Source organism: Lissotriton helveticus, chromosome 7 (assembly GCF_964261635.1).
Source record: "Lissotriton helveticus chromosome 7, aLisHel1.1, whole genome shotgun sequence".
Taxonomy (NCBI): Eukaryota; Metazoa; Chordata; class Amphibia; order Caudata; family Salamandridae; genus Lissotriton; species Lissotriton helveticus.
In genome coordinates, this window is record NC_136068.1 from 1059607333 (window position 1) to 1059621795 (window position 14463).

The following is a 14463-nucleotide window of genomic DNA, read 5'->3' on the forward strand; positions in this document are numbered from 1 at the left end:
TGCAAATATTTTCTATGTTCCTACTGGATCATAGGAATGTCTTTAGCTCATGCTAAAAGGACCATCTGTTGAAGATTGCAGGGATTTGTTAGCATGAGCTGAAAGCCATTTTGTACTTTGCAGCCATTTTAGTAAGCCATGTGCTCGCCATGTGCTGTTTCCCTCTTCCAGAGCCTTGCACATGCTCAGAGGGGCCTAGCTAGTAGAATGCACCCGCTCCTAGTATAGAACTGTCAGGCCATTCTTGCTGATGTAAGGAGAAATGACTCTCCTCCCACTTTGTTGAGCAAGCAGATCTTGCATGCCCATATTAGTCATTTTACATGCTTACACATGCCAGGACCTCCCTTTGGTTTTATGCTGACTAATGTAACCTAAGCATATATAAGGCCTCTGTCTGTACTCCTTAGACTGCCTCATACAGTTTCCTGAGGGTACGGTGTGACGTAGTCTCCCTCATCAGAGGTGATTAAATGCATTCTTTTATATTACAGCTTCTGAGCCAATCTCTTCTCTGTTGGAGGTGTATCAGTGAGACCCCTGAAGGTTTCTATTTTCTACAATACCACCAACACCACCAATACTACCAATATCACCACCACCAATACCACCAGAGATACCACACCAATACTACCACTGCCAATACCACCCCCACAAGTACCACCAACACCAATACCACCACCAATACCCTTACCATCAACACTACCACCACCAACATCACTAATTCCACCACTACCAATACCACCAACAAAACCACCAATACCACCACCAATACCACCACAAGGATAAGTTACTTACCTGTAATCCTAGTTCTCTTCCAGGGGTATCCTCATCAAAGTCATAAGCACATGAATATTCCCGCCCACGTGCGGGACCCCGGAAACACATCACATATATGTGAAAACCATATATGTAGCTATATATATATATATATATATATATATATATATATATATATATATATAAAAACACAGAATGCAGCCTTCTATATACATGCTGAACAATGTTTGCAAGGAAGTTATTTTGGGCATAAATACATTCCAATAAATCAGGGAGAAAATAAAGCCTTTCAAAACTGCTTTATTATGCGCAGAAGTATTATAATCCTGCAAGGAAGAATGAAACACATTGTCAGCACATAGGCTGCATTGTAGAAACATTAGTGTAGACAACGGTCTATATCCTTTTAATTTGATACATAAACGAACCATGACCGAACAATCACGAAAGTCAGGCCCTCCCCTTGCAAAAGCAAAATAAAGCTGCGTGATAATCAATCCCAGGGATGTAACCGGGTGGGAGGGACCTTGCTGTCACACGTCTACAGCACAAAGTAGTAGCAGGGGGAGGGAGGGAGGGGAGGGAAGTGAGGAGGAGAGGAAAGGGGGAGGGTATCCTGTCAGTTATGTCTGTCACGTTTGTCCTGTGCTTCTAGTATGTCTCATCCACGTCTATGTCCACGCCTTTGTCCTTGTCCAAAACAAAGTCTCAGTCAGGCTGTTCAGGCCAACGAAACCACCTCAACTAACCATTCTGCCCATGAAGGTAGTGCACAGAAGCCCAGGAATAGCAGCAACACAGCATCCCCAAGTAGATACCCAATTCAGCCCTCAACTTGTAACACAGATCCTGAATAATAAGAACGCAATACAGACCAACCTAAAAATTGTATCCCTCAACGTCAAAGGTCTAAACCACCCCATTAAGAGAAAGAAAGTATTAGACTATCTAGCAAAGACGAAAAGCGACATTATCCTGCTACAGGAAACAAAGCTCTCCACAGACAACGCGAGAAAGCGTAGAGCGAGATGGATAGGTCAGTCAGCCTGCTCACCAGCCGTAGGCAAGAAACAAGGTGTTATCACCCTGATACATAGCAGATCAAGCATAACAATCGAGAAAGAGCAGTGCGATAAAGAGGGCAGGCTACTGATTACACACCTAAAAAGAGGAGCAAATACCATACTAGTAGCAAAAATATATGCACAAAACACAGATGATACAAAATTCTGGGAGGAAGTGACAAGAGAAATAGAGATGAACCAAATGATAGTCATGGCAGGCGACTTCAACCTAGCTCTGGCCCACACCCTAGACAGACAAACAAGATTCCAGACTCAACCCCTCACCTCTCATAACACTCTAAAGAACATATGCACCAGATTCGACCTAAAAGATCCATGGCGCCTTCTACACCCAGACACCAGAGATTACACATTCTACTCCAACCCACACAACTCCTATAGTAGAATAGACTATATCCTCATCTCAGGGTCCCACACTCACCTGATAAAACAGATATCGCGGCCAGAACAATCTCGGACCACTCTTGCATCAGCCTACAGACAGGCCAACACAACGAGCACATTACCCGCAGATGGCGCCTGAACAACATTACCATGGCAAAACAGGAAGACAGAAATACAATTAAAAAGCCATCAAAGACTACATCAAGGAAAATGACACACCAGACATAGACCCAAAATACCTGTGGGATGGCCTTAAGGCGGCCATCAAGGGCACACTAAAAGAAATCAAAGCCAGAAGGGACAGAGAAACAAAAACACAGTTAGACCAGCTAGAAAGCAACATCAAACAACTAGAGTCCAAACACTTTAGAGACACGTCGGACACAGCCACTCTGGCAGAACTCACGAGGAAAAAATACAAATTCAACCGGATACTAAGTGAATGAGCCGGTCTATGGATTAGAAAATACAAACAAATCAACCTCTGCGAAGCAAACAAGGCCGGGAAAGTCCTAGCGCCATACCTTAAATACAAACAGAGGCAACACCGTATCTCCACAATCACAGATGCACATCATAAAACACACACTAGACACAAAGACATCCTACAAACTTTCAAGGATTTTTATAAAGAACTTTATAAAAGGTATGAAAACCTAGATGAGGAGGGTTGCTCAGCCTATCTAAACAGCACAAACCTACCCAAGATAACGATAGAGGAAGCAAAGATACTAGGGCAAGACATAGAAATGAGCGAGATTAACAAGGCCATTAAGGCACTAAAAGACAACAAAGCCCCAGGGCTGGACGGATATACTGCGCCCTTCTACAAAACATTCCAAGACCAGCTACTGCCGATCTTGACGAAAGTTTTCGATCACTGCGCCACAGAAGGGGAAGTAAACAAATCTATGTCACTAGCCAACATAGTTTTAATACCTAAGGAAGGCAAGGACCCACAATGGCCCAGAAACTACCGACCCATATCACTAATAAACCTAGACTGCAAGTTATACGCCAAAGTCCTAGCCACAAGACTAAACAAAGTGCTTCCTCAGCTGATCGGCAGCACTCAGGTAGGCTACTTCAAAACACGCATGTCTCACGACAACACCAGACTCCTCTGCCAGATAATAGAGCACTCCTCCAAATCATACGAATCAGTGGTAGCAATCACACTAGATGCAGAAAAGGCTTTCGACAGAGCATCCTGGCGATTCCTACAGAATAGCATGCAAGCATACAACCTAGGAGACAGCTTCACGAAGAAAATCATGGCACTGTACAAAAGCCCCAAAGCGCAGATTGCCATAAACGGAACAACATCGGCCCATTTCAAACTCGAAAGAGGAACAAGACATGGCTGCCCGCTATCCCGCCTGCTGTTCCTGCTGGCACTCGAACCCCTGATTAGAGACATTCTAGCCAACAGAAACATAGCGAGCGTAACCATTAACAACACTACAGCCAAGCTGGCAGCCTACACAGATCACCTGCTCATAATAACGGAAAACCCCACTCAATCCATACCTGCACTCATGCCCACAATCGAAACGTATGGCAAACTCTTAGGATACAAGCTCAATAAGGATAAATCTGAATGCATGCCTCTCAACATGCACACAACCAAAGAGATAATAGGAAACTCAGGGCTGGCCTGGCAACCCGGGTCCGTCAAATATCTAGGCATCTAATTCAGAAAAACCCTGAGACTCACCCTAGAACAGAATGAGAAAGCCACACTAGATAAGATCAAAGGACTACAAGAATCTTGGTCACCCAAATTCATCACCTGGTGGGGAAGGATAGACACAGTGAAGATGATGATTACGCCCATTGTAAACTATCTGGCAGGAATGCTACCCATGGCACTCACGTACGAATTCCACAGAAAAATAGACCAAATGCTAAACAAATTTATATGGAGAGATAAGAAACCTAGAATAGGCCTAAAAAAACTTAGACTGGCAAAGAAACTAGGGGGGCTCAACCTGGCTGATCTAAGAACCTTGCAGACAGCCTTTATAGCCAGACAAGGCATGCACTGGGTACTTCCTAACCAACCATACACACCAACATGGCTCTCTATTGAGAAGGCCATACTAAACAATACTGATCCCCTAACTCTCCTCACCGCCAACAAGCAGGCACATTTGAACAATCCGATCTTTAAGATCACAAGACAAGCGCTGCTCAAAGTAGACCAGAAGCTCGAGCACAGTATCAGATACTCACACTGGGAAGTACTCTGGGAAAACCCTAAGATTAAACATAGGGGGAAGCCCCTGGACATAAAGTCATGGAGACAGCTAGGCTTCTCTTACCCAGCACAGCTAGAGGCAGAAGGATCCCCCCACACTTTCAATCACCTGAAAGCTCAACACGCACTCCCAGATAGGAAACTATACAATTTCCTGGCTATCAAAACTGCCCTAACAAAATCAAAGCTAAGTAAGCAAAAACCCTCAATCTTTCAATACATTGCAACAATAAACGTGACTGGCCACCAGGTCTCACATCTGTACAAGCTCCTCCGCCCCACACCCACAAGACTCAACGACAAAAACACAAACTATTGGGAAACACAACTAGGTACCAAACTCACAGAACAGGACCTTCAAACATTTTGGGCAGCCCCATCGAAAAGCATGATATCACCAGTACTATCGCAAACGAAATTCTGGCTATTACACCAGGCATACTGGACGCCAGCGCGCCTAGCATCGATGGGACTGAGAGAGAACGATAGATGCTGGAACTGCGAAACAGAGAAGGGCGACCTCGCACACCTCTTATATCACTGCAGTAAGGTCAGCAAATTTTGGGGGAAGGTAGTCAGTTTAATCAACAAAACCATAGGCTGCACTCTTCACCGAGCATTCCCCACAACTACCACTGCTCATATCACAGCAGACGTACCCACTCAACAGGACAGACTCCTCCTAGACTTCCTCTTAACGACAGCTATCAAATCAGTTCTAGCCAAATGGAAAGATACTTCCAAAGTCACTTTCAAAGGGTGGCTGAACTGGGTAGCTTTTCTCAGAGGGGCGGTTAACACTGCACTCAGACACACATCATGGAGGAACCCCAACCAAGGTCTGTGGGCAAAACTAGACATATTCCTAAACCCCTACAAACCACCATGAAAAACAAAAAGCCAGAACCAAACCAACCAAACACGATTCAAATGCGGCCTGTCAACCTGACACCAAAAAAACGCACGTCAATTTTATGTTCTATGTTACGTTTTTTGGATGCTCCATCTAAACCACAACCACCCGCACCAACCTATATGTTCAATGTTATGTGGGCGCAAGAATGATGGGCAGACTCGAGAACACTGTACAACCAATCTCCAAACAAGCTGCAAGCACTGTATTGAAACCCGGAGGACCCTATGTAAATGCCTGACTAACCGGCTAAATGTTGTATGTCACTTTGTATTCCGTAACATGTAAATACCAATAAAAATATAAAAAATAAAAAACACTCAGAATAAACTGGCACCGTGCCTTTGAGGCAGCCATGTATCATGTTTACTTGCCCGGGGAGGCGGGTGGGTTGCTTATGACTTTGATGAGAATACCCCAGGAAGAGAACTAGGATTACAGGTAAGTAACTTATTCTTTTCTTCCAGGGGATCCTCATCAATAGTCATAAGCACATGACTAGAATAGCAAGCCCATCCCCTCAGCCTGCGGGCAAGTAAACAGAGAACCATTCAGATACATGGCAGCTGTAAGGCATATACAGACTTCAATAGGTTAACATTGGAACAGATTCCTCAAGGAGACCTGGCCCACTTGGGTATCTGCTCTGGAGTCCGAATCCAGACAGAAATATCCGGTAAATGTATGGACCGACTTCCAAGTTGCAACTTTGCAAATGCCGGCCATCGGTACATTGTGTAGGAATGCAACCATTGCAGCTTTGCCCCTAGTAGAGTGAGCTTTAGGGGAAGCAAACCTAGGCTTATTAGTTATTTGGTAGGCTAACTTTATACCGGATACTATCCATCTCGAAATGGATCTTTTAGAAGCTAGGAAGCATGTTCTAACAGAGCCATAGTTTACAAACAATTGATCAGACTTTCTCATAGATTTTGTTGCTTCCAAATAGAATTTGAGAACCCTCTTGAGGTCTAGTGAATGAAGAGACCTTTCCGCTGGTGTGGTAGGATTAGTGAAGAATGAGGGTTGAGAAATCGACTGATTAACATGGAACTCCGACACAACTTTGGGTAGGAAGGAAGGGTGAGTTCGCATAACCATCCTATTATGGTGGAAACAAGTATAGGGTTCTTTAGAACAGAGTGCTTGTATCTCAATCACTCTGCGTGCTGATGTAATTGCCACTAAAAAGGCTACTTTCCAAGAAAGGTGTTGCAATGTGGCCTTATGAATGGGTTCAAATGGAGGTCTCATCAATTTTGACAATACTAGGTTCAACTCCCAAGGAGGAGAAGGAGGTCGAACAGGGGGATAAAACTTTTTCAACCCCTGTAGGAAGTCCTTGACAACCTGAAGTTGAAATAGGGAAGGTTGGTTAGGTGATTTACGATATGCTGTGATAGCTGCCAAATGTACTTTTATGGAAGAATAATTCAAACCAGATTTGGCCAAGTAGAGCAAATACGGCAAGATTACCTCCTCTTGCCCGTTAATTGGACTCCAACCATTACGAATACACCACAAGTAAAACTTTTCCATTTAAAAGAGTATGAGGTTCTTGTGGAAGGTCTCTTTGACTCCCGTAAAATGTCCATGCAGTCTTTAGGGAGGTTCAGATGTCCGTACTGCAAGACTTCAGGAGCCATGCTGTCAAGCTGAGCGAGGGAAGGCCGGGGTGCAGAATCTTCCTCCCCATTTTGGTGAGAAGGTCCGGCCTGCACGGAAGTCTCCGATGCGGACGAATTGAGAATTGCAACAGATCCGGATACCACCATTGGGGAGGCCAGTCCGGTGCTATGAGGATCATCTTCATTCTGGATCGCAGAAGTTTTGCCACAACCTTCAGAATGAGAGGTAGGGGTGGAAAGGTGTATGCAAATGTCCCTGACCAATTTATCAAAAGAGCATTCCCCCTCGTTCCTGGTCGGTAAAACCTGGATGCAAAGGCGTGGCATTTTCTGTTTTGATCTTCGGCAAAGAGGTCGATGAAAGGATGACCTCATTGCTGAAAAATGTCTACCACCACTTCGTCGTTGAGCACCTAGTCTTCTTGCTCTTGGAAGGGACGAATGAGGGCGTCTGCTTGCACGTTCTGCTCTTCTGGCAGATGGATTGCTGTGATTGATAGGTTCCTGGCTAGCAGCCAGTTACAGATCATCTGGGATTCGAGAGACAAAGGGCGAGAGCGTGTTCCACCTTGTTTGTTCAAATAATACATGGTGGTTGTATTGTCTGTTTGTACTAGGATTGATCTGGTCTGAATTGACAGCTGAAAAGCCTTGAGGGCTAAATGAACCGCCCGCAGCTCTAGTATATTGATGTGATATATCTGTTCTCTGGTGGTCCATCTGCCCTGAGTCTGCAGATGACCCAGATGTGCTCTCCAACCCTGAAACGATGCATCTGTGATCAGGGATTGTTCCTACCAGAAGGTTCTGTGGCTGCAGCCACCAGAGAATGGACTTCCTTGCTACAGGAGAATCCGGTCGTTCCACTGATCCGAGGATTGATTCCATTTGTCCTCTAGATCTTGCTGCAACGGTCTCATCCTGAATCTGGCATTGGGTATGAGAAAAATGCAAGAGGCCATCGATCCCAGTAAAGAAGCCACCTGTCTCACTAATGGCTGATGAGTTTGAAGGATGATGTTGCCTTTGTTTCTCATTGATGACAGTCTCTCTGCCAAAGGAAACACTTTTCCGAGGTCTGAGTTGATATTGGCACCCAGATAGTGGAGTGATTGAGTCGGTTGGAGGATCGATATGTCCAGACTGACATGCGGCCTAAGTGTTGAAGGAGATTCATGCAGATGTGAAGGTGTTCCTGCACCATGGGAGGTGATGATACCTTCAACAGCCAGTCATCTAGGTATGGATACACGAACAGGCCTTGGTGATGCAATGCTGCCGCTACAACTGGCATGCATTTTGTGAATACCCTTGGAGCTGATTTTAGGCCGAGGGGTAAGACTTTGAACTGGTAATCGCTTGTTACCACCATGAATCACAAGAACTTGCGATGTCGTGTTATGATTTGGAATGTGAAAATACGCATCTTGGAGGTCCACCAAACACATCCAATCGCCTTTTTGTAGATGTGGGAATATTTGATGGAGCGCCAACATTCAAAATGTTTCCTTTTTGATGTATTTGTTCAGAACGCATAGATCTAATATAGGTCTGAACTTGTTTGGTTGGTCTTTTTATCTGAACAAGGAAGTATCTTGAGTAAACTCCTTTTCCTCTTTGTGCAGGAGGGACCTCTTCTATTGCTTGTTTCTCGAGAAGGGTCGACACTTCCAGAGGCAGGAGGTCCAGATGTAGATGACGAGAATTTACCGGAGGAATGCCTCTTGGGGACATACAAAAGCGAAGTGGGTTTTTCCTAGTATATTCAACACCCACTGATCTTTGGTTATGTTGCGCCACTCTTGAATGTAACCGGCTATACTTCCTCCCACTGTAGTGTGCAAAGGTGCTAGAGGAAGCAGAGACTCATTGCTTCCCTGGATTTTTTGTTGTGGAGGAGGACTGCTGTTGATGTCCTTCTCTTACCCTTGAGGAGTGTCGGCCTAGGTATTTGGATTTGCCCTGTTTGTTTTGCGACCATTGAGGGGTTTGAACCCTCTGTTGGTTACCTTTCCGATTGTAGGGCCTGTACCGCTTCCTAAACTCCATTTTCTTCTCCAGGGCCACCGCCTTTAAGGTGTCCAATTCAGGCCTTCATTCTCACCATTTCTTCGTCTGTCTGGGCACCAAACAGTGAAGTGCCAGAAAAAGGGAGATTCAGTATCGCTGTTGCGCATCTGGTTTTAATGCTGTGAGGCGCCCCCAGGAAGATTGTCGTGCACATATGCCATGTGCATGAGAGTGAGCTGCCAGAGACACATCATCTGCTGCAGTGGTGGGCCACCAGAGCACCCTCCTGAATGATTTCAGAGAAGTCATGCTGATCCTCCTTTGGGAGTTTGTCTCTCAAGTTTTCCAGTGAATCCCATAGGGACCTGTCGTAACGACCCAGCAGGGACACAGCGTTGGACACTTGTAGAGAAGACGGTGCTCTATTCTCTTTATCCGGAGGAGCAGAGGAGGAAGATGCAACTGCATGCGTATTTTTCACTGCCGCAATAATGACAGAATCCGGAGGTAATCCGATCTAAGGAAAAGACGATCCGATGCAGCTGGCTTGTATTTTTTTATGATCCGCGCTGGAGCGGCGTTAGCCGATGATGGAGCTAGGAAGATATTCATTACCAGCTCGATGATCCCAGGGACCAAAGGGAGCAATGGTCTAGCTGCAGACTTTTGATGGAGAGTCTCAAAAACAATGGACATGGTTGTCTGAGTAGCTGACATGGTCATGCCCAGCTTCTGAGCTCCTCTGGTGAGAACATCATGAAAGGTGTTCACGTCATCAATAGGCGACAGTCTGGAAGGAGGACTATCCGTCAGGGTAGGTGAGTAATCCCTCTTAGATAAGTGTGTCGAAGAGGACGACCAAGACGGTGTACGTTGTCTTTTGTGATACCCCTGAGTCGACCTGCGTTCAGGGGATCTGCCTCGGCGTTCTCTGGTCCGAGTGGTGGGTGATCTGTCCACTTCCTGTACAAGATGCTGCAAAGGAGATCTGTACAGTGGGCTGGAGTTGCCCGCAGGCTGTTGAGCGTGACCTGTGGGTACTGCCTGCCAATGATGAAGAGGTTGTAGACATCTGGGAGAAAGATGGATGGAAGGAGATCGCTGCCTCCTTGGAGAACCTCTTGGTGGTGATCTTTTAGGCTCATGTGAATGAGCAGAAGCACTGCGTGATGACACAACCGTCTGGGGTGAGCTCCGAATAGAGTGGGAGGACTCTCTGCAGCTTCTGGAGCGCAATCGTCATCTCGATTAGCGATGTGACGTCGATGGAGAGTGTCTTGACGTTGAACGACTCTGTGTCACCATTACTGGAGAGTTCCCAGAACCTGATAGTCTCCTCGACATCGATCTCTCTGTTGAGCTTCAATGTTACATGGCGTGACGTCGAATGCCTGGAGCCCATAGACCTCGCCTTCGACGTTCAGCGTGCAAGAGACCTCAACGATGAGGAATTCGACTGAGAAATCTTTCTCTACGTCGATCTTTCCCTCGACTTTGACCGCCTGATAGAAGTCAGTGAAGTCCAGAGCGGGACACTTCTCATCATCAATGGAGATCGCCGTCTCCACGTTGAATGACGTTTGGTATTTTTCACCCTTAGTCTCGATATCTAATGCCTTGTCGCCGGAGAGGATATAGCCTTCGACGTTGAACGCCGCCTGGACGCCGACGGGGTGATCAGTGTCTAGCCTCAGGTGATGAGGTGTGTCTCGACGTCGATTGTTGCCTGGTTGATGTCGACAGAGATGTGCACTTCGATGTCGATCGCCGGTGACCCTGCGACGGCGGAGCCTGCTTCAACGTCGAACGCCGAGCAGACGGCGACGACGGAGACCTGCCTCTCGACGTTGGGCAAGCCCGCACCAACCGAAAGCGACTCCTCGACACCGATCGTCGCCGGGCTGACGGCGGAGGATTTGAGGTACCTGCAATCTTCGTCGACGACCGATGTTCTTTCAATGGCGAGCCTGCCGTTGATGGTCTTCTCATCAACGTTTTCGTTGCAGATGAAGGTATTTGAGGTCATGAGGCCAACGCCGAGGGAGAGCATACTGGAATCTTACTTCTAGATGGAGTGGAGGCTCTCTCTTTCCTCTTCTTGATCGGAGACCTGCCTCTAGAAGGTGATTTTCTCTTCTCAGTCAGCCCATAGAGACGAATCCTCTCTCTGTCCTTCAGAGTTCTCCTGGACAGCAGCTGGTAATGCTGGCAGGTTTTAGGATCATGATCTGAAGGCAGGCATAACATACAGACAGAATGGGAGTCTGTTTTAGCCTTCTTCTTGCCACAGGAAGGGCAAGGGTCAAAAAGAGACGGCATTTCTGACAAAAAAACAATGCTCAACTCTCTAAAAAACAGTAGAGAAATACTCCAACACCAAAAAGACGTTGAAGTAAAACGGTTTTAACTCAAAAGTATTTACTGACAGAAATCAGAAAAAAAGATGAGCTGAAGTAACCAGGGTCCTGACAGAAAGAGCCGGAAAGAACAACTGACCTAACTGTCACCCTTGAGGCATGGTGGAAAGCTAGGGGTCATGGCTGCCTTAAAGGCACGGAGCCAGTTTATTCTGAGTGTTTCTGTGGGTTAGCTTTTCAGCTTTCTACACTTAATGTTTCTACAATGCAGCCTATGTGCTGACAATGTTTTTCATTCTTCCTTGCAGGATTATCATGTCTGCTGCATAATAAAGCAGTTTTCAAAGGCTTTATTCTCTCCCTGCTTTATTGGAATGTATTTATGTGCAAAAGAATTTTCTTGCAAACATTTTTCAGCATGTCTATGGAAGGCTACATTGTGTGTTTTTATTTATATATATATATATATATGGACATATATATATATATATCGGCTCCAACGATATATATAAAGAGCTACATATATGGTTTTCACATATATGTGAGGTGTTTCCGGGGTCCCGCACGGTGGCGGTAATATTCATGTGCTTATGACTATTGATGAGGATGCCCTGGAAGAGAACCACCAATACCACCCCACCAACACCACCACCAATTCCATCATCACCAATACCACCACCAACAATACCACCACCAATACCTCCACCACTAATACCACCACCACCACCAATACCACCACCAGCAGAAGAAGATGAAGAGTTTGAGGAGCAGAAATTGAAGTGCAGGCTCAAAACAGAGGAAGGTGGACAGTAGATTGTTGCATCTGGGAATGCCATACAGAACCCCTGATTGTGGCTGTAACCGTTTTATAGGACCATCATCCTTGTGGCTACTGGTATATTTAATCTGGAAATAATGCACACATTTTTCAATATCACTGACAAAACCCTCTTCGATTTGCTCTAAATTTGACTGGAGAATAATTCAAAATGAAATGAATGGGACTTCATATGGTTTAGCTGTGTTACAGAACACACTTAAGATATTTAAGTTGCACCATAGCCCCACCAGACATAACAGAACAAGAGGTTCAATCATTTACTACAATTTCTTTTAATACCCACCTGTTGGCCTGGATCTAAAGGGTCATATTTGCAATCTGCAAAAATCACAAGTAGCTCGAGGAATTCTTCATAAATTTGATTCACTAAACTTCCTAGGGCTTTTCCTCTCACTCCTCCCATTTCAATTTTCTCCAGCTTCAGAAATTCAACAGCTGTGAAATATAACTCCTGTTCAACAAAAAAGTGGATTTAAATTACAAATAGGATGGTGCCACTTAGATTCAGAGTTTGTGTTAGTAATAAGTGCAGATGCAAGATCCAGTTGATGGGCCCAATTCACAAAATTAAACTGAGACGAAAGTCTAACTTTATTATTTATGGTATGCACAAGGGGCATTTACGAGTAGTTAAGTTAGACTTTTGTCTCAGATAAACTTACCTTTTGGTCTTAAGTTCAACTGAGGCCATAACTGAGACGAAAGTCTAACAATACAACTTTCGGAATTCACAAAGGGCATTTTTGAGTAGTCAAGTTAGACTTTTGTCTCAGCTTTGGTCTCAGTTGAACTTGAGACCAAAAGTTAGACTTTCGTCTCCGTTTACCTTTGTGAATCAGGACCAATGACTTTAAAGCAGATTTAGATCCTGGGGGCCCACTGTCTATCTGGGTGGCAAAAGCCATCTCCCCTGTCATGCAGGCCAGACTGCTGCCCATTAGGAAATCACAGCTTCATCTGTGGTGATCTCAGTCCTTCACAAAAGCTACTGCCATGGTGGCTCCTGTGAAGGCACACAAGATTAGCTCATGTTTGCCATATCTGTGATGTCTGTGCAGCAAACTTTTTTGTTTTTCAGAAACAAACTCCCAAATCAGAAGTTTTCGTTCGAAAAACAAAAATAATGAAAATAATGGACCACACACTGTGAGCTTTGTCCAAGGATGTGAGGGGTATTATTTTTTTCTTTTTGGTGGTACGCAGAAACAAGCATTGACATAGTCAATAGGTCTCACGTATACAAGAGCTATTGACTTTTGCCACATTATACACCAGTATGGCTTCTGTTCATCATGGCCAAAAGTTAGTGGCATGGAGGGTTGCAGAGTGGAGTTGTGGAGTAGATTGTCCTAGAGTGGATTTGTTGGAGCAGAGTGATGTTGAGTGGTGATTAGGTAGTAGAGTGTTGTAGTGCTTAGTAGAGGGGAGAAGAGTTCAGTTCAGTGGCTGAGAGTGTCGTAGAGTGCAGTGTCATGGAGTGGAGTGGAAAAGGGTAGAGTGGGTAGGAGTGGATTTAGGCAGAGGGTGGATTGGATTGGAGTAGAGTGGGACAGATTTAATTAGGGTAGAGTGGGGTGGATTGAATGGAGTGGGTTGGACTGGCTGGAATAAATGGGTGGATTGAACTAAAGTGGATTGAAATGGGGTGAGTGATTTGGATTGGGGTGGGGCGGATTGGAGTGGGCGGATGATATTGGATTGGGGTGGGAGGAATGAATTGGAGTGATACTACTAGGGTGTGATGGATTGGCGTGGGGTGGACTTGATTAGAGTGGGGTGAGTTGGGGTGGATTAGATTGGACTGGATTAGACTGGAGTGGGTAAATTGTATTGGAGTAGGGTGGATTGGAATCATTGGATTGCAGTGGGGTGCAATGGGCTTCAGTGGAGTAGATCGGACTAGAGTGAGCTGGTTTGGATTTCAGTGGGTGTTTTAGGTTGGGCTGGACGTTAGTGGGGTGGATTGGATTGGAGTGAGGTGGATTGGACTGGGGAGGGGTTGGACTAGGGTGAGGTGGACTGGACTGGGTGGGGAAGGGTGGACTGGATTGTGGCAGGTGGATTGGATTGAGGTGGCTTAGTCTGGGGAGGCGTTGATTGGATTGGAGAGGGTTTTTTTTTGGAGTGGGATGAATTGGACTGGACTGGATTTGATGACGTTGATTGTAGTGGATTATACTGGAATGGAGTGTGGTAGGCTGGATT

General features: G+C 45.4%; 1 protein-coding gene across 3 annotated transcripts in view; it reads right to left on the reverse strand.

Annotated features, from left to right (window-relative positions):
- Positions 1 to 14463, reverse strand: part of DNAH17 (dynein axonemal heavy chain 17) — a 12633448-nt gene that overhangs the window by 11353348 nt on the left and 1265637 nt on the right. For all 3 annotated transcript variants that reach the window (XM_078653923.1, XM_078653924.1, XM_078653922.1), the window contains exon 10: positions 12542 to 12709. In XM_078653923.1, the coding sequence (XP_078510049.1) occupies positions 12542 to 12709 (168 nt within the window). The remainder of the gene's footprint in view (positions 1 to 12541; positions 12710 to 14463) is intronic.